Source organism: Kryptolebias marmoratus, linkage group LG21 (genome assembly GCF_001649575.2).
Source record: "Kryptolebias marmoratus isolate JLee-2015 linkage group LG21, ASM164957v2, whole genome shotgun sequence".
Classification (NCBI taxonomy): domain Eukaryota; kingdom Metazoa; phylum Chordata; class Actinopteri; order Cyprinodontiformes; family Rivulidae; genus Kryptolebias; species Kryptolebias marmoratus.
The window spans coordinates 18,161,116-18,187,074 of NC_051450.1; the positions used below are offsets into that span (position 1 = coordinate 18,161,116).

At 38.0% G+C, this 25,959-nt stretch overlaps 1 protein-coding gene across 5 annotated transcripts in view; it reads left to right on the plus strand.

Moving 5' to 3' along the window:
* Nucleotides 1–25,959, plus strand: part of sema5a (sema domain, seven thrombospondin repeats (type 1 and type 1-like), transmembrane domain (TM) and short cytoplasmic domain, (semaphorin) 5A) — a 151,987-nt gene that overhangs the window by 76,542 nt on the left and 49,486 nt on the right. For all 5 annotated transcript variants that reach the window (XR_005232599.1, XM_017406745.3, XM_037973211.1 and 2 more), the window contains 7 exons: nt 773–1,058; nt 2,679–2,814; nt 7,622–7,826; nt 11,402–11,609; nt 14,037–14,154; nt 18,901–19,082; nt 20,483–20,626. Coding sequence is in view for 4 of the 5 variants with exons in the window: in XM_017406745.3 (XP_017262234.1) it covers nt 773–1,058; nt 2,679–2,814; nt 7,622–7,826; nt 11,402–11,609; nt 14,037–14,154; nt 18,901–19,082; nt 20,483–20,626 (1,279 nt within the window). In the remaining variant the exon portion in view is untranslated. The remainder of the gene's footprint in view (nt 1–772; nt 1,059–2,678; nt 2,815–7,621; nt 7,827–11,401; nt 11,610–14,036; nt 14,155–18,900; nt 19,083–20,482; nt 20,627–25,959) is intronic.

Genomic DNA, 25,959 nt, shown 5'->3' on the forward strand with positions numbered 1-25,959 from the left:
GGAGAACTTCAGACATCTTAAGATGTCCAGCCTACAGAAGAGCAGGTCAATCAGTATCTTGTCAGCAGGTGACTTTTTTCCCCGATTCACATTTAAGCCTATTTGGGGGAAAAAAATTAAACCACTACATACATTGCTTGGCAGCCACCTTCTGGGAGAAGGCTTAATAACTAATTTTATGGGGAATTGATTTTCCTCGTCTGTCTCCTCCTGCACTGCCCTCTGAAGGTGCAGAGTTGAAAGGGGTCTGAAATGAGGGAGGGGGAGGGGACGCTTTCATTTAAAGCCAAATTAAATCACTGTCAGCAAGATTATAGTGTGCGTTTTAGATTCAATAATGTCATACATAAAGACAAACGCCTTCGCTGTGACGGTGTCAGGAAGGCTGCGTGTTTCAGGTGAGGTGAGAGCTATTACACTACACCTGTTTTTGTCATTTTTCACTCCCCAACCTTTAGGTTTGGGGAGTGAAAAATGAGCTTTCTTACTACGACATTCTGTCATTAATAATGTCGCCTGTAGTTATTAATCCTGATCACCTGCTGTTGTGTGGGCTGCACACTCACACACACTATGAGTCAATCAGTCATAACACAGAGCCTATCACTCTCCCACTCCTCCTGACTCCTATAGCGTTAAATATATTTCTGTCTGTATTTTTCTTCATATTCCTGCACTTCATCTTTCCCTTTGCTGTCATCAAGTTTTCTTTACTTGCAGCCCTGTTGCTTTCATTCAATTTCCCTCTCTTTTGATATCTTTTTCTCAACAGAGCCAAACTTTGTGTCTTCCTATGATATCAGCAACTTCACCTACTTCTTCTTCCGGGAGAATGCAGTGGAGCATGATTGCGGAAGGACGGTGTTTTCTCGGGCGGGGCGCGTCTGTAAGAATGACATAGGTGGTCGCTTTCTTCTGGAGGACACGTGGACCACCTTCATGAAAGCCAGACTAAACTGCTCCAGGCCAGGAGAAATTCCATTCAACTACAACGAGCTGCAGGGCACCTTCTATTTACCTGAGCTGGAGCTGCTCTATGGCATCTTTACAACCAATGTGTGAGTAACACAAAATGTCATGAAATGTTTTATCATATCATCTATCCAAAACTAAACATTACTTTAGTGTTGGTGCGTTAGCTTTGAGTTTCATTTTAGATCACAATCAATCATTTTTTTAGTTCTTTAAATAAACTACACTGTTTGTTTCAAAATTGAAACTATAATTATCAATACCGCTGCAATTTAAGCATCTACAGCAAACTAGCCAATACAAGTCTTTATGCACAGGCGCCAAGAAGACTGTGTCAAAGGTCAATCAGAGATAAATGTATAGCTTGGCTACCTATTTTCATGTTTTTAGAGCAAATTCCTCCTGATTTTAGCCTTGACATCTGCCGACAGCCTAGATGTTGTTTAGGCACCAAAGATGTTTTATTGAATTAATAAAGAACATGTTTGTTTTGTAGTTCTGTCTCAATAAGAGGGCGATAATAAAGCAAAGTGAAGTATATCGTGGCAATATAGAAACCATCTTGCTCTAACTCTACCTTTCCAGACCATTTCAAACACAGAAGCACCCGCTGCCAGCATCACTACGACACGCCTGACAGCAGCGAGACAATTTTTATTTTGTAATGGCGCCGACAAGCGTAGTCTGCCAGCAAAACGAAAATATTAATAAACAAACAGAGGAAAAACAAGACTACATAAATACACAGGGGAATGGGAAAATGATTATCCACGGCTGAAATGTATGAAAGGTTATGTCTGTAAAGTGCACTGCATTGTTTGCGACCAGTTTTTTTCAGCTACTCTACAAAATAAGAGCATAAGAACACTCAAATGTGTTCTTTTTGGTGCTCTTTTAAAATACCAAATTAATTTCACAAAAGCAGAGCACCACATCACTTTTTTTATTGTATTATGTAAATAAAGTTTTACTGAAAGCTATTATTTATATTAACTACAGTATATTGACCATGAATACGATTAGATTTTCCATTTGAGACTGCTCTCGCTGCTGTTTTGCTGTCCTTTCTTTTTTACCTTTAGCAAACACATCTACAACCACACACTTGCACGCTCAGACCATTATTAAAGCTGAGTAATCAATTCTTTATGGTCAATGCTTTCACATAGCTGAAGTCTTTTGAAGGGTATTGGAAACATTTCCCCCTGCAGGCACGGTGTTTAATGAACAGCTGCACTGGATTGTAATTCACATCGCCAGAGTCTTGCAGTTTGAGTTGAGAGTTAATACTCTCATTCTTTACTTTCTCTTACCAGGGAGGTGACCGGTACTTGTTGAAACTGACAGCTTAAAAAGTCAAAGCTGTATTTCAGCTCAGAGATCTATACCGTAAATCACACAAGCCGAGCAGCTTAATCGTGTCCTATTGTTGGATTTATAATCTAATAATGACAATCACATACACCGGAGTGTGTGTCTGTGTGCTCTGTGTTTGATTTCTGTTCCTGGTGCAAACAAACAGAAGGGATCTTTACAAATACGAGCTAAAATCTGAACTACTGTCTACTTGTGCTGCTGTGATTGATATATATGTGTGTGTGTGCTTTGATTGTTTATCATTGTCTCTTTTTCACCTCTCTGTTGTTTCACATCTTTATATCCCTATTTTTTGACATCTGCTTTTTGTTTGTGTTCCCAACAATCAGAAACAGCATTGCTGCGTCTGCAGTGTGTGCCTTCAATCTCAGTGCCATATCGCAGGTTTTCAACGGGCCCTTTAAGTACCAGGAGAACTCACGCTCTGCTTGGCTGCCATACCCAAATCCAAACCCCGACTTTCAGGTAATGTGTCCAAACAATAGTCCTTAGACTTTTGCTTATTTGTTTGCGTGTTTCATTTTCTTTTTTATTACAGCTATGAATGTTTGCAGCTTTGAGCAAAGAACATCACCTTAACAATTCAAATCTTTTCATAATGTTTTTGTTTTGCAGGTGTTGTATTCATCACATTCACTATCTTCTTTCAGCGTTGTAGCCTTCCAACATTTGTTTACTAGGGAATTTGCATTTTCTGGGAAATTGTAGTCTGAATGCTGGAGTGCTGAATGAAAGTGACAACATTGTATGCTGGTGTAGATTCTCAGTCATCCAGGACATGGCAAATCCAAAAATCTTCAAAATCTTCAGGTTTTTTTTTGTTTATGAGTCAAATTCACCCTCTGGGAATTGATACTAAAATCAATAGTAGCGAGGTATCAGTCTGGATCAAAATATGGAACCAAAGGACATTTTTATCCTTCATGCCATGAGGCCAACAGGAGTAAAAATAGCCAGTTTTTAAACTTTGCAAGTTAGAGCTCAATACTACCCTTCAGTGATTCGAGTTGATCATTTCTTCATGCAAAAGTTTAGAATCAATACACCCCCACATTAACAATAAAATATGTGCAGAATAGGTGGATCTAATGAAATTTCTTATGTAGCATGTATCCTGATAAATAATTCACACTGATCAGCCCAACTCTGAACCCTGAGAAACTCTACCATGCATTAATTTCTTCTCAGTTTTTATCTGCTCAAAAAAAATCTCTTATGGACAACAATATATTATAAAAACTAGCATCCTTTGAAAGAATGCGTATCGCTTATGCTAACAGACAGGCAAATAAACACACCTATATAGGCACAAGAAATTACATGATTGCCTGCCACCTTGAAAGGCGGGCAGTAAAGGAAAGCGTATTGCTTATTTGTTCCTCAAAGGTGTTTTATGTAGTTCTTCCTAGACCTGTTTTGCAGAGGTGATGCTTTATGTTTATATTCGTTCCTAAAGCCTGAAGTGTTATACCAAGCATTTTATTTGATTTAAAGTGCTGCTCCATACTGATGACAAAGAGAAAATGTGTTATTAGCAGAACAAGTGGCTCTCAGTTGTTGCAGCCTTAGCAGACAGAGAGGGGGCCTAATCCACGCAGCTCCAGGTGAGGAAATGAATTCCCTCCAAGGTTTGGCTACCAGTGGGTGACACACACCTCACTCCCACATGTTTCCCATCACGGACCTTCGATCAGGTTTCTGTCAAGCCAGCACGAGCGAACACACACGCATTATCTATAATGATATTGCTCATGCATAAAAAAGTGGATGGAATGCTCCGAAGAAGAAAAAAAAGCAAGCTGTGATGCACACACCAGTGAGTCTGTGACACAGAATGCAGCTCTCTGTTGTCGTGCATTCACATATCTGCACGTCAGCAGCTGCACTTTATGAAAACAAACAGATCTGACTGCAGATTTATCCTGCTCAAGGTATATCACAGAAGGGTTTCTGAGCGTCATATAGGGTTTTTTTTTCTTTTTTCTTTTTTTTATGAATGTGTTCCTCAAGGATAAACACGGATCAGTTCCTCGCCTCTGTCCCCATCTTCCTACTTAGGCTCGGGTACAATGGCTGCTCCTCACCGCTGGACCAATGTGCACTTTATCTAGGTTTCAGTGACATCTTCATCAAGCATTTGTCAATGTTGCAGGATTAGATTTACGACCGCAGGATTTATGGCTCGTCTTTTTTTTTTTTTTAAGCTATTCCCACACACAGACTTTCACACATGTTCAGGCACAAACAAACACCTATATGAAACCAGCAGCCTTAAAAGCCACTGGCTATCCATATATCTATTGTGCACCAAACTCCCTCAGAATAAAGGCTTATAGCTGCCACGTCGGAATAATTATGACTGTGGACTCATCTCTCAGTTCACACACACTGGGCATTGATTGAGAGCTTAATTTCCAGTCTACGGAGAAAATCCCTCCATTTATTTAAACCACACAGATTGATCCCGTTAGGTTTATTCAGGCTATGAGTCATGTTCATTGTGCATTACAGACTAATACCACCTTTATGTTGTGTTGGTTTTCAGTCCTTGTGTAATTGATTATTGTAAGATTTAAAAAAAACATCCTTTTCTCAGCCATGTAATTGGAAAATGTGTTAAATTTGACAAAGATCCAAAATCTGTTATGTTGGGTACGGACGAAAGCAACGAAATTAAGATGTCATTTTCCACATTTTCATAAATCTAACTCAAGATTATGCTCATTCCTGATATGAATATTTAGTTTCCTGGAAAAGAAAAGATAAACAAGGAAATGCAATGCTATCAGAAAGGTTTTAAAAAAAAGACCATTCTGAAAATGCATGCTGTAAAACAATCATAGTTCAGAGTGCCACTTCTCATCCTGGCAGAGCACTTTGCACTGGTGAAGAGGGGGGACAGCTGAGTGTTAGATGGGCCCTCAGCCAAATGATGGTTGTGTCCCTCACCTTGACTGTACTGGGGAAATCATAACATCCATCTCACTGTGCATTTACAGATGTAATAGCCACTCACTGGTCGTCACCTGACTCTTTCTCACTGGAAGAAAAGTCACTCTGATGCTTCTTCACGATTCATGCACATCAATACAAACGCAAGCCACAGTAAAGAAACTTACTGAACATTCCGCTCAAGACACATTCAGTACATTTTTGCCATTAGCAGGATGCTTATTTCAGACACTTGCCCACGCAGTGTAAGCTGTCCAAGCCCTTCAAGGCTGTAATTTTCCTTCTCCCGATGTGGCGAGGGCACTGATCCGTTCACCTTCATGGTCCTTCATGATTCTCATCAGTCAGTTCAGTCAAGGCCAAGGATTGATCTTTATAAAGTGTCCATGCTGCTGCCACTGCAGCTGGTCACCAGGAGCAAATCACCATCCATAGTTCAGTCTCACTTTAATTCAATTCAGCTCAGTTCGGTTTATTTATGTAGCGCCAATTCACGGCAAAAGTCACCTCAGTCCAAATCATAAATCCAATTCAGATCCAGATTCAAATCCAATTATAGTCATTCCATTCCTATTATAATACAATATGATCACATACAGTGCATTATGAAATGCCAGTTTGATAAAATCTATGAGCACGTTGGTGACAGTGGGAAGGAATGACTCTTTTTTTTTAACAGGAATTAGGTTCAGGATGGGCAGCCGCTTGCTATGACTGGTTGGGGGTTATAAGGATAGGAAGGAGACAAACTAGTTTCTGTGGAAAGAAAAAACATGTAAAATCCCATACATATTGGCAGTAATATTTGTATCTAGAAACATGAAGAGTAGAGAGAGTAAAGTTCGCAGCAGAGTGAGGAAATGTGGTGAGTTAGTCTAACAAAATAGCAGCATAACTAAGTGAAAGCTCAAGAAACCCAAGTCAACCTTAACTATAAGATTTATTAAAAATTCTGTAGTCCAAGCTCCATCCATATTCTTTTACTGAGAAGGACACACATAGTTAGCTTTGCTCATTCAGCTCACTACTAGCTGTATTGACTTTTTGCTTCATCTTGTCACACTTTGCCTAATGGAGAAGGTGGGCTTCATTTCCAATTTAAATTACACCATTTTCCATCATACCTCGTGAATGCTGAGTGTTTTTGATACATCAGCTTTTTCAAAAGGTTAAAACAACTATATATATATATATATATATATATATATATATATATATATATATGTAAGTGTCATTAAGGGAATTGTATGGCTTTTTAATTGGTTTGTCTATCAAAAAAATACAAAACCCACATTTCATATGTTATGCTTTTCCTGAAAACTTAATTGCCACTGGGCTGTGACTACATAACAAAAAGACACTATACATTCCCTGCTGACTAGTGTTTAATGTGCAATTACTGCTATGCAAGGTTTAGATTAAAAGAACCACATTGTGTGTATGTATCACCAGGTAAAACCAATTATGAATTGAATTTTTTTTCCCAAAACATTAAAATTATTATTTTTTTCATCTCTTGAAAACAAAAAATGAATACTAAAACCATGACACTAGACGCCTTTAAAGCCTAAGTTAGATAAAGTTTATATTATTCAATACTTTTTAAGATCTGCAATTAGGAAAATCTTTTTCCTGTCAGATATTTTGGATTATTGCTTTGTGCCACTTCACTTTAAAAGCTCTATATGTTATATAAGACTATAAAACAAACAAATTAGCATGTTTACATGTGATACCAGTGCTACTGTGACCAAAAGTTTTTAGCCCTGTATAACCGTAAATGTGAGAGGGTTTAAATTTTCTTCTTTGTCTGTGCTTGACTGATAATTGTGCATTATTTAAAAGAAACTGTAGTCAATGACAATAATGAAGCCTCCAAAACCATTATAAGTTATTATTTTAGTGGTAAAAAAATGACACAATCCTGGCACATTGTTACTTGAGTGCCCATAAAACCTACCAGTAATATATATGCATATGAGGAGAAATCTAATAAAAAAGATAACTACCCACTCAGTCAAACATTCATCAGTCTCTTTCTTTCCGTCAGCCTCAGTGACTGCAAAGCCTTAAGGTTGGGATGATATCAAACCAACGCAAAGAGGCAATTGGCTTTAAATCCTTGTTCATTTAATCATTCAGTCCCTCTGTTTTCTATTTCTGGTGGGATTTCTGAACAAAGAGTCTAAAGCTTATTAACTTGAAACTCTTTAAGAGCTTTATCAATGCAGTGAGCCAAAGCTTTTTATTTTTAAACATATATATATATATATATATATATTTTTTTTTTTTTTTTTTTTTTTCCTCTCAACCTTCACAGTGTGGCACCATCAACTCTGGCTCCTATGTGAATCTGACCCAAAGAAACCTGCAGGACGCTCAGAAGTTTTTGCTGATGCATGAGGTGGTCCAGCCCGTGGTGCCGGTGCCGTACTTCATGGAGGACAATGTTCGCTTCACTCACATCGCAGTGGATGTGGTGCAGGGCAAGGACATGCTGTTCCACATCATTTACTTGGCCACTGGTAGGTTCTTTATACAGTAGCTTTCCTCTGCAAGTAACTTTCCTGTACGAGTTTATTTTTCTAATTTGCCTTTTATTTGGATACTGTTCAATTTTAAGTCATCTTAACAGTTCTAATCTTTTATTTTACTCAGATGTAGTTCTCTGCTGTTTTACAGAAGCACAAGGACCTTATATAAAAATATATTTATATATTTCTAGTCACTTGTGCAAATATTTATGCATCTTTTATTCTCTATGCTCTGTTGTTCTAAATGGGTGACATTTAGTTAAAAAGGTCAGAAAATGTCAGAAAACTTTTTATACAGGCCAGGAAATAAAAAACCTTGCATTCCTTGCATTCCTCTGCCTTTCATGCCAGAGTTTTAAACTTAAATTATTTTATGTTGAAAATGGATGATATTTGTAGTTATTAGTTATAGCCATTCTAGTCAAACATTGTAAATGACGTTCTGCACAATTTGATGCAAGATGGTGAAATCTTGCAAAATGCAAAAATGCTCAGAGAATGTTTTGAGGATGACTCTCGATACATTCTACGACACAAGATATTACCTTAAGCTTAAGCTTTTTTTCTGTTTCCTAAGGTCAGTTGGCTGTGAGAGCTATCTTGAATGGTGCTGGCTCCAACTATTTATTTATCTGTTGTAGATCTACATCCTTTTTTTAAATGTTTTAATAAAATCCGTTCTCTGGTTTATGAAATATTTTGCTAACACCACAGACAAGGGCAAAACCATTTTCACATCTTGCCTTCAGCAGCAGGCAGTAAAGATCAGAACACCTTCATAGTCTTGCTGAAGCAGGATAGTTAAAGACTGAGTGTAATTTATACATCAATGTATACTTTTTTTTCAAAGTACACATTGATTCTTACTTATCCAGCCATGAATATTGAATGCAACAAAGAAATGCTTGACTTCAGGTGCCTGAAGCCCTTGAAGTTCACTTTGCACATAAAAGAAATCACCCGCAAGAAGATGAATAATACCAATCGGTCCGTATCATCGTCATGCAGACATCAAAGCCCGGAGTTGGGCATAAGTTTGATCACTCTTTACCTCCATATGTTTCCCAGATGTGCATAAATCATATGCAATCACCTAAACACATGCATTTAGATACAAACCACTTCTTACTCCGATGCAAAACCTACAGGGAGCACAAGAACACTATGAAACTGGCAACAGTTGTGTCACAATAAGACGGATGATTAATAACACACATGTGCAAACGTTGACTCTGTTCAGTGGGTCTGAATGCTACCATCTGCTTATCAGTGGATCGCTTAATCATACTAGTGTGATGTTAGGCTTAGAAAAGTGTTTTAGAAAGTCACCAGATAGTCACCGGTGTTTGAGGCCCTGCATTGTGATGGAGCATGTGGATTGCAAGCAGAGGCACTGAACAGAATTTGAATGTAGTGACCCACTTCACTGTGCTAATGAACCGTAAGCCCACTGGGAGATGTCAACATGATCCTCCTGTTGAAGACTGTTATTTTAGGATCTTTCACATATCGTATGTGATAGGAGCACAATGGTTCTCTCACTTTCTCAAACGCACACGCGCACATATCCGCTCTGTTCCAGTTCACCACCCGTGTGTTTGGCATCTCCCTTAAAAACTCCCCTCTCATTGTTTGCATGGTTCTGTGATCAATGTAGCAGTGAACGAGGGCAGCCCACAATGCGAGTTCCCCAGACACTAAGCAGACACTAATGAAAACATCTGAAACACTGCCAGGGCCATTGGCTAGCACTCATACTGTACCTAATCACAAGCTATTATTAACACCCAAACGCACCCCACTGATTGGGGCCATTGTGGAAAACCTAATGGCTCCAACAGGGAGTCCAAAGAAGTCTAGGTGTAAGGCTGTTTTCTCGAACATGCAGCCTGCCAAGCATTTCATCGAAACTGTTATTCAGCGCTCCTTAGTAATTTATGCAGCAGCAAGATCTTTCTTCTTGAAATGTATGTGAACAGTTTAGAGTTTAGATAAATGTGAAATTTACAGAAAGTTTTGGTTCAGCGAAGTGCATTACCATACTTTTAAACGGTTACATTCATTCTGAAAAGGTACATTATTCATCATATGATACATTGCTCATTTAAACAGTGATTTACTAAATATATTATATCATAATTTAAAATAATGCCTCCAAAAGCTGAATGTGTTGTGCAGTAGGTTTTTTCGGGACTGCTGTAGAGGTCATGCAATACTGTCTATTTTTATCTTTACATTTACACCTACGCATATATCTTATTATGCAATGCCTATTTCTCACTTGTGGATTATGTGTGGCTTTTTTGTTTGTTTGTTTTTAAACAGTTTGATTTATTTATTTTTCATTTTTGAGTGAAGCTACCAGGACATAAAAACAAATTAAAAAGCATAAAACAAAGTTTATTGTATCACATCATATTCAGTGGTATGATATTGTAAAGTATTTCTAAGGAGAAAATATTTGTGCATAAAGTTGAATATTTTAAAAGGTTTAAAAGTTACAAAAACCAAAGGTCATAGCACCCATATCCTGAATGAGCTAAACGTTTTGATGGCTAATGACCAAAATAACACAAAGTATGCAGAAGATTGCAAGAAATGCTAATTAAAAAAACAGGAAAACAATAGTGTGATTGCTGATTCAGCATTTTATCAATTATGCAAATGTTACAATAAAAAAGCACCACTATTATCTTTTTACATCTATGTGTTTGTGAGAAATAATGTAATACAAGTAAAGTTAACATTAACTGTGGATAGTGCTCATCATTTTATAAATCCAGTTCTCGCAGTGAAACTGCACTTTTCATATACTTGAACTCTAAATGTAACTTAAATTAAAGTTCTTTTGTGCTGCTTGTCACATGAAATGGTAATGTCATTATTGCCCATACTGCTTGAGGCAAAATCCAACTTTTTCATCCCCTACCTTTAAGTTACCTATTAGTATTCCACCCTTCTTCTTCTGGCACTACTGTACACCTAATTACTTTTTGCTCACCCAGGGGACTGCATGTATAATAGATTATGTTTGTTTTAGCTCTCCCAGAAGGAAATTCGCCTCAAACTGCATTTTACGGGGCCCTGCCTTACACAAAATAAAAGGTCAGGATGTATTCTCCATGACACAGATTTCTACACTTCTATCTCTCTCGGCACAACAAAGTGGTTTCATCCCCTTAGAATATCCCCTGAAGGGAAACTAGGTCAGAAATCATGCATTCAGGTGCCACATCAAATCCCTTGTTACATCTGCTGCGCTGCATATTGATGCCATAACCAGGCTTGGTACATTTGGCCCCACCTCTCCTTTTGACAATTTTTTTTTCTTTCTTCAGCTTTTCTGTTAGGATGTGATTTTTATGTGGTTCAGACACCATTCACACTGGCTTCTGTGCAGTTTTCTCATCTAGCATACATTATTTGTTGTTCCTTCTTCTTCAAACTCTCTGCTAATCTTATCTTGCCCTTTCTTCTATTACTTTACCTTTTCTCCTGTGGCTCATCGCCTTCCTTCGCCTTCTCTGTGACCAAATCCTCCCTTTCTCCACTCTTTTTTCTTCCAGATTATGGCACTATCAGGAAAGTGCTGTCTCCTCTAAACCAGTCCACAGGGAGCTGCCTATTGGAGGAGATCGAGTTGTTCCCGCCCAGGAAGAGGCAGCCGATACGAAGCCTGCTGATCCTGCACAGCCGCAGCGAGCTTTATGTGGGCGTAAGAGACCAGGTCATCAAGATCCCACTCAAGAGATGCAGCTACCACAAAAGCAGAGAGTGAGTGCATGCACACACACACACACACACACACACACACACACAAACACAATTAATCTCAATGGAAACTGTGAGAAGCAAATGTGCACACCCCAAACTTTTCAGAGCCCCGTCTTTCAGATGATACTCGTTATCAGAGAGGACCAGGCCTTTATGTCGTTCAGGGGCCTTTAGCTGAAACTTAAAATCCTCCAAATCAGCTTTGTCTGAGCCGCTGGAGGTGCCCATGGCTGCCCTCAGTCTCCTTGACTGTGTTGCTGTCTTGTGATTGGCAAAAATAAAAATAAAACACACCCTTTCTGCCTCATACAAGACCCTTTGGTGAATGTGTTTATCAGATATGTTGTGTTTTGGACTGTTTAGAGAGCACTCCATCAAAAGGAAGAAAAATAAAAGGCCTAGCATATTTCCCATCGCCTCCAATGCCAGAGTTAAGGCTCATCTTATGTTTAGAAATGAGGGATTTGTAGCTATTTTGATCAAACCTTGAAAATAACAGTATTTGGTTTCAGATGGTCTTGCATGATCTGTTAGCGCTCAGAGTATGTGTTGTGAATGACATTCAGCTATTATAACACCAAATTTTAGCTTAAAATATGTAAGAATTCACTAACATATAACTATTTTCGTGTAGCAACGTTTGATTAGCTGTGGCAGCCCTTTTAAATTGGGTTGACTCCAAAATTTAAATCTTTGTAGATGTCAACCCAGTGATTACTTTCTGAAGGTTTCAGTAAAATCCATCCAGTGTTTCATGACTTATTTTGCTAACTGTACAGTCAGACACAGGGAGAAACGTTATCGCGTCGCCCGTCGGCTGTAAAAGTTTAAAAAAGTAACCGAACTATCAGTGCACTAAGAAAATAAAATCACGCCTGCATTCCTCACTTCTCACACATGGAGCACACAGCAGACTTCATGTTACAGCTGTTGCTCTGTGATATTCGCTGCAGCTGCTACCGGGTTTTAAAACATCTTTAATTCCTTCTCTTTTTTTTTTATGAACGTCCAAAAAGTGAGGGGAAAAGACTAAACAGATAAAAGAGCCGAGGCACAGGCTGGGTGCTTTTGGGATTCATCAGTGACATTACTTTCTGTTCTACCTTTGAAATGTTAGAGAACTGTCTCTCCGGCCCTCAGAGAGATGAAGATGTTTGTTCTTCCTTCTCCTATTGCACTGCTGTCGTCATTCCTTATATTTTTGTCTCAACCAGTACTCTTTAACTGTCAGGGTTTTTTGTTAGCTACCCGGAAAATATTATAAACACAGTCGAGAAGCAAAAGTCTCGCCTTATTTTAGTATCTTCATGTGGATGGATACAATGTGATCATGTGTTACTTGCATAAGCACTCCTGTTTGTGTCTGCACTCTGCTCATTGTTACGAAACCCTCAAAGAATCATACATTTCACCGAGGGCATGTCATGGAGCGTTGATGCCTGCGGCCCAAAGATATGTCACCGTGCTGTCACAGCAAAACTGTATTTATGTGGAAAAAAAGTAGCATCAGGCTTTTTTATTGCACTCAATAAACCATCTGAAGTGCTGAAATATTTATGGAAAAGCCAGGAGAAAATATCTTTTCTAAAATATTCTCCCAGTGAATATTTGTTGAACTAATAACTAAAAATCTAGTCCACACATTGAAATAGGGCAGGGGGGTCTTCAACCTTTATAATGGAAAGAGACATTTATGCTTCTCATCTTAATTTGGGTGTAAAGCCACAAAACATGTTTAAAATAAAAATAAACACCTCAGTAATATTATATGTACAAATACTATATATAAAGGCATTGGTGTAATGGTCTATGTTCATCACAAATACATTTTTGTTGTAATACAGATGAAAAAGTGTAGAGGTTTAATATTAGCTAATGTAGCGTTCTTTCATACCGGCTTGTCATTTTTGTGAAAGAGTTGTTTTATAAGCCTGAAAAGCAACAAAAAGCAACAAAAAGCAGGCCCTGGTTTGGCAAGTCATCATAGCACAGCCTGGAGAAAGACTTCTGCCTTCTTCTTCATACTCTGTGTTTTGTGACAGATGTCACCACTCATAAAGTGCAAACTATTGATAACTATTTGACAGAACATCACTTCAAAAATATCCCTTTAAGTAGCTTCTTTCCTTCTTGTCATTTTTGCCATATTCTTTATTCTCACATAAAACTCCTCCTTTCTTTTCTTTGTCTTTGTTTTGTTTGTCCTCTCTTGATATTTCCTTTCAGACCTTTCTCTCACCGTCTTATCTCCATCAGTTCACATATTTTCATACATCATCTTTTCCACCACTTAATACCTTCCTCTGTAATCTCCCTCTTCAACCTGATGTTTGACTTCATGCTATTCCATTACGCGGAGCTGCCTGTGTGGAGACATGACATGTTAATAAAAGCCTTCTAATGGTGGATGTTATTCTTACCTTTTAGAGCCTGCGTAGGAGCCAGGGACCCGTACTGTGGTTGGGATCTGTTGCTGAAGAAATGCACTACCCTGGAGGAAAGTGTCAGAATGAGCCAGTGGGAGCAGAGCATTAGAAAGTGCCCTGTGAGTATGAAACTGTGCAAACAGTAAAGCTCAAAACACTTTGGAATTGCCTTCATGCCTGCATAAATGTTATCCCAAACCTTGTCAGGTTTTTATGCTCCTTAAAGTGAATCAGGCAGTCCATCTGTTCCTAAATAAAAGCCTAACAATCCTTGAAGGAACGCATATCACCTTCTGCCTATCTTGTCGGAGGTTTAGACTAAAACTGTCATGTGTTGAGAAATTACTGTTTTGGTCAAACAATGGAAAAACTTGTGATATTTTGAGAAGTTACACACAAAGTATGTGTTGTGACGACTCTCAGCTTCTTCCACATCAAATTGTAGCTCAGTGCCAGTAAATTTGACTGAGATATGGCCATTTTTGAGTTTTATAAAATCAATAGGCTGTGGCGTCCATCTTGAATCGGATTGGCTCCAGAAGTAAATCAGCAGTAGTGGTATATCCAATGATTATTGCTTGATGATTTAATTAAAATCCATCCTGTAGTTCGTGAGATATTTTGCTGACAAACATATGAACATACATACACACACAGACATGAGCAGAAGAATTGTCCTGATTCACCTTTTGACAGCGAGTGATAATAAGCCCCCCAAACAAAATGGTGTTTTGTTTTATTGCACAATATTGCTTATTTGAAGATCAAAAGTATATAAAACCTTGCTTTCCGTGTCTCTAGTGACTGTTTGAACTGCAACTAAATGTTTCAAGTAGCTGTTGATCATTCTGCAAATTAGGCTCTCTGTGCAAAACAGTTGTACACAGCAGAGCAACAAATATTAAGTTTTTGTTGTTAAGTAATAAACAAAGACATTGTTAAGCTTTAAAAAGATGCAAACGCTGAAAATAAGGAGGACGTGGTTCAAACAGCTGGACGTCCATGTAAAAGCTGATGCTCACGCAGTCTTGTGCACGTTTTAGGAAGTGTACATGTGTGTGTTTAGCTTACAGCTCAAGATACCTCATAAAATAATATAATACATTCATAAAATGTAATTTCAGTGTAATGGTGCATAGATTCATCACACAGTAAGGGAGAGAGGCAAGAAGATGAGTGGGCTAGCAAAAAAGATGAATGTGTAAGCACCCCGGTTTTAATGAATATTTAACACTTCTGATTTTATTACACATGGGGTTTTTACTTTTTTATTTAAGAACCAGCTTTGCCAAGGATAGACATCATCTAGCAGCATCTAGACAAATAGGGGGGAGCTGTTAGACTAAATTAATTCAAGACTACTTTACTAATCTATTACATGATTTTTTATGTTGTTTCATGCTGCTGGGCACAAAAATGATTACGCAGAAGAACACTGTGTCACCGCATTTTGTTAAATAGTCATGAAAGGAGTGTTGCACCACATTTATCGGCCTGTTTGTCCACACTACTGTACTTTTCTCCTTGTTTTCTGGCTTTTTCGTATGATCTTAAGCAGGATACAGCAACGATGTTACACTGTGTTCCTTAGGGAGCGTGCTTTTGGAGTGATCTTTCCTTTTATCCTGTCAGTATTTTACAGGAATAACTTTAAAGCCAGTCGCAACCAAGAGAGACATACAGTCCGCCTCTGGACATCTAATCTCTGGAGGAATTTTGGGCTCTCAAACATTTTAGAAGCCATCATGTGTTTTTTGTTTCATCTCAACATTTCTGTTCAGACAGTCATGTTCAAATAATAGCACTATTTTCTGTAAACAGTACAGCTGTGCTGCTTTTAAAGCATAATTTAAAAGAATTATTTCTAGAATATGCTCAGATGGGTGAAGACAAGACAGCAAGAATGATACCACTTATGTTTGTTAAGCAGGCAGAAGACACAGTTTGCTTAGCATAAAGTTGAGAGTAAACAGCTAGTCTGGCAGCTGCACTGATGTTAAGTGATTAGCAAGAAAAGTCGAGGGACTGTGACCTTTCTGTGTGGAGTTTGTATGTTTTTCACATGTGGGTTTTACTCCAGTTTCCTCCCACAGTGGAAATAACCTAATTTTACAACCTGCTGCCACATGGTGAAGGCAGACGATAAGGTTTTTGCTATTATCTGTGTGCATATATTTGTCTGTCTCTTCTCAAAATATCTTATAAACCACTGGACAGATTTTAATGAAACTTTCAGTAAGTAATCATTAGATGGACCTCTACAATTGATAAACATTTGGACCCAATCCAATTCAAGATGGCTGCAACATCCATCTCACCTTTGAAAACAGTAAAACGGCTACAATTCAGTCAGTTTTACAGATTTTGCAGGCCGAGTCAAGCTGAAGATTTGACATCAACAGGCTGCAGGCTGTCAGTCAGCTGGGGAGCCACGTCACTGGTTGACTCATTTTCAGCGGCTGCTCGAACCGCCATTTTCTGCAGCCGCTTGCATTTGCTTTTTTGACTCTCCTGCAGCGTTCTCTCGCTCGCTTTTACCTTTATTTTACAAAAAGAACAAGCACTGGGCATAGCACAAGCTCCATGTCCTTCATCGCTGGGTGTCGCAAATACAGTGACGTCACCAGAGTGTTGAACAGTCTCGCTACGACAATCGAGGCAGTCATATAGAAAAATCACCTGGATCGTGTAGACCTGAGCAGAGCCCAAGTTGGAGCAGAGCGAGTGGTTCTGAGACAGGGCAGTGGAAAAAACGGCTTTAGAGTCAAATGTGAAGCACATCTGTATAACAGCTGAGGCTTGGCAGAAACTGGGTCGAAGAACTGGACATTAATCTCCAGCACCGCAGCAAAGAAACAACAGACTGTCTGAAAAAATAAAGAAAGTCATTTTTATTAATAGCCCCAAAAAGGTCCCAACTTCCTACTAATTGAAATATGATAAATAAATCCTGGCAGACATCAATACTGTTAAAAACAACCTTTTGAGAGATAAAATCATATATATGTCTTAGTTGTTTTTGTTTAGTGATTCTAAAAGCTATTTAAATTTAGGATGCACTTAGTTTTTCACCCAATGCTTCTATACTTTTTGATTGTTTGTAATAAATTGTTATAAAAATTATGTAATACGTCAAGCATTGTTGTTTTATTTGGGTTGTATATAACTAATTTCAGGATTTAACTTGGACTACATTATTTTTAATTTGTTCTGACTCATAAATTGTTAGAATTTAAAGAAAGTGTGCTTTCTTTTTTTCTGTAAGTCTTTATAATGTTTAGCTGACGTTTTTCATTTTCTTGCAAAAAGTGCGATTGATCACCTTTTACTTCTTGTAAAATATAAGGTTAAATTTTTAAAGAGCCATTATTATGATTAAAGATTTAGAGTTAAACTCAAATGACTCCTTAGACAATTGGCAAAACCTCACTGTTCCACCCAAACTTCACACGGAAGAGCAGGCGTGTTGAGAAATAATCCAATAATGCAGGAATTAACGCCAGGCCCGGAAAGGAAAACTATCTTAGCAGCAATTCTATGACAAGATGTGAATAAATATATAAAAAAATCTTTTATCACAGTTACAGTTTCACTCCCCATGAGTCCATTAACACTTTGCAGAGGCTGAACTGGCTGAGTGTCTGTATTCCTGCTAAGTGGTAATCTGAAGTTTAAGGCCAGTCAAGGTTCTGCACACTGAATGTTCTTGTGTAGGCAGAACCAGGAGATACACTTTACCAACCTGTTCACAAACACCATCTGCCTTCACAGTCTGTGTTCAAACAGGAAAAAGCTTGTTTCACTCTGTTACAGAAGGTAAATGTTTCTCACAATTCTATCAGTTTTCACCTAGGTGGAATAAAAATACAATTTATGAAAGCAACTCAGCTTGTATCCTATTCTCCCCTAAAAATACGAATGTAAATTTGAAAAATGCATTCCCCCAAAGAATGCCAGGCCCTTATTTTGTGCAGATGGCTATTATTTTTCTAGTTTGACATTTTAATGAAAAAAGCACAAACGTATCCACTGTACAAAGAATGTGTTTAATTTTAATTTAATAATAAAAGACATACAGCATGTACTAATTGTTGAGAACTACATTCTGTCCATTGTTCTGTAAATAATTCAGCAGATAATACCCCACTAACGAATCATTCACGTCTTCAACGTGAATGATGTTGCAATATTCCTTTTTATTGGCCATCTCTGTGTAGTTGTTTGCCTCCTTGGCTCATTGTTGCAGATGTCGTCTGTCTCATCCAAGCGTTTCTCATTTAGGCCCACGGCAGAGTTCAATTACCAATAAGAGCGCAGGCCAGACGTTATTTTGCCTCTGCCAAAGCAGATGATGATCGCTCTCTTGTCTCCTTGTGCGAAAGTGTTTTTTTGCATTTTTAAATCGCCATCATCTGCAGCCCATGAATTTCCTGTTAATGTTTTGTGCATGTGTGTGTATTTGGCCCATATTCTTATATTTAAGTGTTCCTGTTTTGTTTTGTTTTGCTTCATATATTGATTTACTTTTTTTTTTTCATATTTTTGTCCCCTAAATGTGTCTGTTCTGAATCTTTTTTCCTCATTTTGGAATTTCATTATATCCAGCAACATTATTTTTGTTCAACTTCCTCGAGTTTATAGCACATAACTGCCCAATTTTTGACACGCGGTGGGAGATGTAATGTGGTTATTTTTGTATCTATTTGAGAGAAATTGATTTTTCTGTTTTCATCCATCTGTACTCGTGGGCGGCGTCTCCCAGAGCAACACATTCCTGAGAGCACTGCTGGTGCCACCAGCTTTTTTAGAAAAGCCATTACTTACAAATGATTTTTATTTTTTTGGTTCCTTTTTGTCACGAACAGGTCCGAAATGTTACAGTGGATGGAGGTTTTGGTGCCTGGTCTGGCTGGTCCACCTGTAGTCACACTGATGGAGGCAGCGCTGGTTCCTGTCTGTGTCGGACCCGAGCCTGTGATAGCCCCGCCCCTCAGTGTGGCGGCCAGTCGTGCTACGGAATCAGTGTTGAGGTCGCCAACTGCTCCAGGTATATACTAACTTGGTCTTTTCTCTGTGATCTTTTATAACTATTGCTTTTTTGTCTTCATTTACAACTAATTAACTTTTGGGGTCAACCCTGTCCAAGATGGCCGCCACAGCTAAGCAACCGTCAAACACAAAAGTGGATGTAATTCAGCTAATTTCAAAGATATTAACTTAGGAATTGGTGTAGTTGTGTGGCTTGATGTATTCATGGATTTTGCAGATATTAATGTATGTATCAATGTATGTTTCTCTACATTACTAAATTTTGAAGTTAACCCAATTCAAGTTTGTCTCCACAGGTAATCCACCTTAGCTAAACTCAAAATGATCGTCAGTCAGTTTATTATTATATGTATCTAAAATTTGGTGTGGTAGTAGTTGAGTGCCATCTTCAACACGTACTCTGAGTGCTAACACATCTCACTAGACCTCCCAGTATTGCATGAGATCCTGCATAACGTCATTTACGAGGCTTGACTTTCAAGGAATGCTCAGCCTTTATTCCTAAGGTTTTCTGTAAATCCCCCCAGTCTGGATAAAAGGGTGAAACGTGTTGAAATAGATGCACGAAGTCAGATGATTATTTTCTTGCATGCTCACACCTATTCATTAGGGATCAGCAGTCTGTAAATTGTTCCATGTTGCGATTTCACTGTCAGTTATTTGGAGCTAACAAGTGTTGATTGGGGGTGTTTTGGTTTGGTTTTTTTGTGCTCTTTCTCCTTCCTTGATTTACTACTTAGAGTTTAAATTCTGCATACAAAACAAGGCATCTATATATATTTTGTGTGTGTGGAAAATAAGGCCTTTTCTTTTAATAATATTAAATCTTTGAGAAATGTGTCTCAATAAAAAGCAGCCAGAACCTGTCTTGCATAAATGCAGCGACACATTTAGGGTTTTTAAATTAGTCAGCATTTTAATCAAATTAGTCAGACTCATTTTCAGTTTAAAAAGTGCTTCATAGTTTTGTCTCACGTCATTTCTGTTTTGTCAGTGAAATTATTCATAATTTTATTTGCTGTAACTTGAAACTGCTGTGAGCACTTCTTCAGATTAATACCCGGCCATTATGTTGAACTCTTTAGTTTTTTTTATATATATATATATATATATATATAAAAATTGGGTTCTGTTTAAACATTCACAATATTCACTAGTTTTCTTGCCCTATCTTATTAAACATTTATCCTGCTGCTCATTATTTGAACCGAGACTTTAAGTTCTTTTATGAGTTACAACAATTGGATTCTCCGTTTAAGACTTATTTCTAATTTAACAGCGACTTTAGTAAAATCCTAAACCCACGCTGGAACAGAAATTAGTTGTGTGAGGTTTAATAGTTCGAAGAGTTTGAAGTTTTCAGTCAGACATGGATGTTGCTTTTGTGTGTTGCCATAGAAACGGAGCGTGGACTCCCTGGACGTCCTGGTCTCCCTGCAGCACCAGCTGTGGTATTGGCTTCCAGGTGCGTCAGCGCTCCTGCAGCAACCCAACTCCTCGCCACGGAGGGCGGGTGTGTGTGGGCCAGAACCGGGAGGAGAGGTAAACGACACAAACTCTATATGCTGACTGATGTGTGCTTATCAAATGTACACATGCACAAATACACTGTTGTTTAATGTACACATATTTTGAGCTGTGAAACTAAAAAACAGCGACCTTTTCCCCCAGTTTGCAGCTTGCAGTCAGGAAGCTTGACTTTAGTTGTGACTTGTAGTTTTCTCTCTTCCCCCTCCTCCTCGTTTCCCTGTTTTCTGTCCGGCTATATGACAGCCAATTAGGGAATGAGTGGGGCAGGCTTGTGCTTGTGTAATTATCTGGTTTTCACACACAAACTGGCCTGTGTCTTCGAGCTTCGGTGTGGAATAACCGCCTTTTCAAAGACGTTTCTATGGTTTCCAGGCAACTTTTCAAAGCATGAAGAAAACGAAGGAGGAAAAGCAGGTAAAGAAACAAAAAGAGCTGAACAAAGCAGCACAGGTAGAAAAGGTCAAGCGCTGATTTTCTTCTTTAACTTGTTCTGGTACTTTGGTCTCCTCTGGTTTCAACTTTCAAACAAGGAAGAGAAGTTTTGACAACTTTGCCTGTATTTGAACATTACACAGCCCTAGTTTGGTGACATTATTGTTGAAGACTGGTGTCTGTTAAAGCTGTGAGATAGTCTTTCTTTGGGCCTAACAATGACGCGTTGTGTCATGTTTTTCATCCAGCTCCTCCTGTTAAACAGACAAGATGACAAAAACGTGCAAATAGCTTCAGATCAGAGGGTACAGGCAGAGAAGAACGATGTGTAATTTGTTACTGTGGCAACAAGGAAAGCATCTTTTCAGACAAGTAATTGGATATTGACTTTAAGATCCTTAGAATGTCTGTTTAATAAATTTTAGTCATTACTTTTTTCTCTTTCTTCTTTAACCTCACACCTTTCCTTTTCTTGCTTGTTGTCGAGATGCAGCAGTCCTTCAAAAATGGTCTGCGCTTCGTGGACCAAGAGAAAAAATACAGAATAAATGTTAAAACCCCGCTACACAGAAAATACAACAGAAAAAAACCCACAGCTGAATGACAGAGAAGAAGCAGTTGTTACTCCCGATTTTATTTCTTTCTCTGAACCATGGTCTCATTTGTGTCACCTCCTCTGCTTGCTCTTTTCAACCATTCAAACATGTGAGGTCTGTTTCTAGCCAGAGGACAGTTGTGAGGGTTGGACGTATGTGTCACCCTCCCAGGCTTAAAGGTGAAACCCATGTGAAAATGCCAAGATTTGATGTTTCTGAAAAGGCCACTTGAGGCTGGTCCAAAATGCTGCTCAGTTCTTTATGGATCCAATGTTAAAATGCCTCAAAGCAGCAGAAAGAAGCACTTATGTGTCCTCTGTGGTTAAGATTTTCCTTCAAACTCACATGTTTACATTATAATTGTATGCATTATTATGAACAGGACCTTTTTGAGTCACAAGTGTATTTTTCCACCTTCTGAGTTCTCACCTGCACATAATTTCTGCCTAAAAAAGAAATTGTTCTGATCTGATTAGCATTGAGTTTGAAGTTCTGGTTAAACATGTGGTTGTTAATGGAGGTTTCATGTGCACACACAATCAATAAATGCCACCGGAGAAGAGTTTTAGGCTTTTTCAAGCCAGGATAAAGGCAGAAAGCTCAGCTCTGTTGAACTTGCTTTGGACTACATCCTGCAGGTGGATCACAGATGTTTACTGCCAGGGGAATTTAAAAAAAGAAGAAAAAAAAACCTTCAGTCTTTGTAACACTGTCCAAAAACTTCCACATCTGTTGTTTACATTTACCCATGTGTGAAACCGATGAAGTCTTCTTTACAAGCGTCAGTCTTTGTGCCATGGGAGGACTGGCACTCTGTCAGATTTCATGCTCTGAAAGATGCTTTTAAAGATGTGAAAAGCTTTTGGTTTGTGGGGCACAAGGTTTCTGTTGGAGGCATTCGTTCAGTTCACACTTTGCTGTTCTATTGTTTCCTCAAGTGCTCTATTCAGATTCGCGCCAGAAGATCCACATATTTGTCAACTCATAAATTGTATGCAGTCACATACAAAGAAAATAGAAAAGGAGAAATAAGTACCAACAAACACCCAATAAGTTTGATCCCGACTCTTTGCAGCAGGCAAAGCCTTTAAAGTTGAGGCTCGAATGCTCTGAAACCAAACACACACAGCAGCGCTACGGGCTTAAATCTGGATGCTTAATTCCTGCATTTATAAACCTTCTGTTAATATTTCCCACAGCACACTGACAACGTCCACACTGCTTACTCAGCCTATACCGGGTAATTAGCCTCGTTTTAGTCTGATCAGCCCTGTGTGTTTTACAAAAAAGAAAAAAGAAGGATAAGATGGAGCAAAGCCACTCTCTGGTGTGATTAGTGTGTACGATGATCATTTTGAAGCTCAAGATAATCTCTGCTGCATTGATTGCAGATTTTTATTTCTTATTGTGTTGGGATATTTTGTCCACATGCAAGCCTCTTAGAGTGAATGTTAATGTATGTATTATTTTTCTTTTTTTCAGGCGCGTGCAAGATTGTTATTCAGACTTGTCTTCACTTCTCCACACTGTATCAACCCACTGAAAGCATGCAGATTAGTAGAAGTGAAAAGCAACTCTGAGGATTTGCCTTGAAGAATAATAGAGCATTTGGGAAAAGTACGAAATTTTCAGCTTGAGTCTAAAAAAAGCAAAGGGTGTAATTTCATTTTTTTTAGCAGAATGATTCTTTCTTTTTTCTTCAGTTATGTACAAAAACACACACAAAAAATAATAAAAATAATTTCTATTTTGTGCAAAGGTTGCAGAATAAACTCTACAACTTTAATAAACTCAACAAGAGTCCGTAGGTAGGCCGTAATGTATTTGCCTGTGTGTGTTTGTGTGTTTGTTACCAAAATATTTCATGAATGTTTCAATAACCAATCATTTGACATAGATCTACAACTGATTGGAGCCAATTAAATGGATATAACTCAGCTAATTGTACAAATTTTGTGCTAACATTTGGTGTAGTAGTAGCTGAGAGTGCTTCCCAACACATATTCTAAGTGTTATTGCACAGCACTTAGCAAGTAATATGCATTCCCTCAAAAAGTGCTAGACCTTTAATTATATAGCCTTATTTATTACAAGAGTCAGTTTTCTTCATTTATGTGCCAAAGACACCAAAATAGCATTAAAAGCAGTTTTAACATTTGTGTAAAAGTTGCAAAATAAGCTTTATAGTTCTAATAACCCTGGTAGTTGTCTGCAGGTTATTTATAATAAGGACTTAGTAATTAAGGTTTTCAAAGTGATGCTGTCTTGTAAACTAATGTAATTAGAGACGATGCATGGGCTTTGTCGAAACAAATTATGCAAACTGCACTGACGCGTTCATTAAGATTTGACGTGTAAATTTCTTAGATGTACTTTTAAGCAGGATTGGCGCAGACAAACACCACGACGAGCCCTGTCCTTTGTGACATGAAGGGATCCGGCGCCACATCAAATGCACTCGCTGCTTTGGAGAAGTTTGTTTTAAGTGCGGTTTACTGAGCTTTTTCACACATCTCAATCTGCTCATTTTCATCTTTCTGAAGCTGTTTCAGTTCAGTGACAAGGTTTTCATTAGACTTCATGTCCTGTAGGTAAAGCTGATAATCAAATTTCCCAAGAATAACTAAAATAGGTTTGGAGACAATTCAATAAGGACTGTAATGTTTTATGAGAACCGCTCCTTGATATCTACAGTGGTGTTTCTGCAGTTGTATAAAGTGGCCATAAAGCTTGCATACTATTTTTATGCAAAACAGACATTTAAAGTAAGTGTGCAGTTATTCAATATGTGTTCTTTAAAAACTATGCTCTCTCTTAACTTCCACTCACAAACAAACAAATAATACAATATAAAAGGAGCGCACAATAATTTAAGATGTCTAGACGCCAACAGCAAAAAGAAGCAAATAGAAAAACAGCAAAACAGTGCTTATTTCTTATTTATATGCATAAACCTCACTAGAAGGGTTGATTGATTCATCATTGTGATGTAAATATAATATAATAGTGTGTAATTTTGTGTAATAAGTTATGAGGTTAAAAAAGCAGTAACAAAGTGAAAGCACTGTTTTATCTGATTACAACAATTATTTTATTTAAGTAGCAGATAATTTCAGAAAATACTTAAAAAGAAAAATACAGTTCCATTCTGAACTAAGGAAAAAGTCTTCAGACTTACTGCTGGTAAGCCTTGTTTAAAACTGTTCATAAAAAATCCTAATTGTTTTACGCATCTTTTCATTTCTGCAAATATCTGATTGGTGACTTTTGCTTTCAGCCTTTTTGGTCTTATTTTTGCACTGAACAGCAGCAGCAGAAGTGATTGCATTCTAGAGGTGCCATCATTTTGTCCATTGTTTTCCGCACCATTTTGCCCTAACATTGCATTTGAGCAGCACAATAAACTAGACGGCAAGTGCAGCAACTGAGTCAAACAAGTTTCCGCTCAGTCAGGTCCACAGAAATGGAGGCTGCCTGCTTTCTGGGTCAGACAGATACTGATTGGCATCTTTAGGTCTGTGACTTAAACTCAGTCTGACAGATCTGCAGCTAAATGCTTCAAATATGTGTTACAGTGAGGATGAACTCCACACCGGCTCTGGCACAGGCAGCATGAAGAAATTAAGCAAATAGGATTAGCTCACTTTATCATAACGTTGCTTAATATTGTTTTTGGATAATTAACAAAAACATTAAAGGGATAGTTTGGATTTCTTTGAAGTTGGATTTCCTGGAACGGTTGTGAACAAACTAAAGAAATTGAATTTTCCGTGAAAATGATGCGTGGATGCTGAGTGCTAAATGACAAATTTGCTAAAGAAGCCAAAACTAAGTTTTTAAAGCTAAAACGATTCAGAACACCAGCTAAAACCGTGTAGCTAAAAGTAGCATAAGACAAATATAGAGCAAGTGTTTGGAAGAACAATGTTTTTCAAGGAAGCAAAGAGATCTTAATGTATTTCTATGGGGGAAATATTTGTAAAAAAAGGTAAATATTTTGAAAAGAATAAAAGTTATAAAAATCAAAAGTCATAGCAGCCACCTCCTGAATGAGCTGAGCATTATGATACATGAATAGCTAAGATAGCACGAAGTATGCAGAAGTAGTTAGATTTCAAAAAAATGAAAATCCTGAATTGATATTCACACAATTGATATCATATCTTTTGTAAATAGCTTTTTTGATTAACTCAGTTTTGAAAAATGCATATAGATTCTGTGCAGATTGTCAATGGAGGCAAGTTTAGCCTCCAAAATATCATAGCAGCTCAACTCCACGCGCTTTAATAAACCTTGACAGAACCGTTAGCTTGTTGA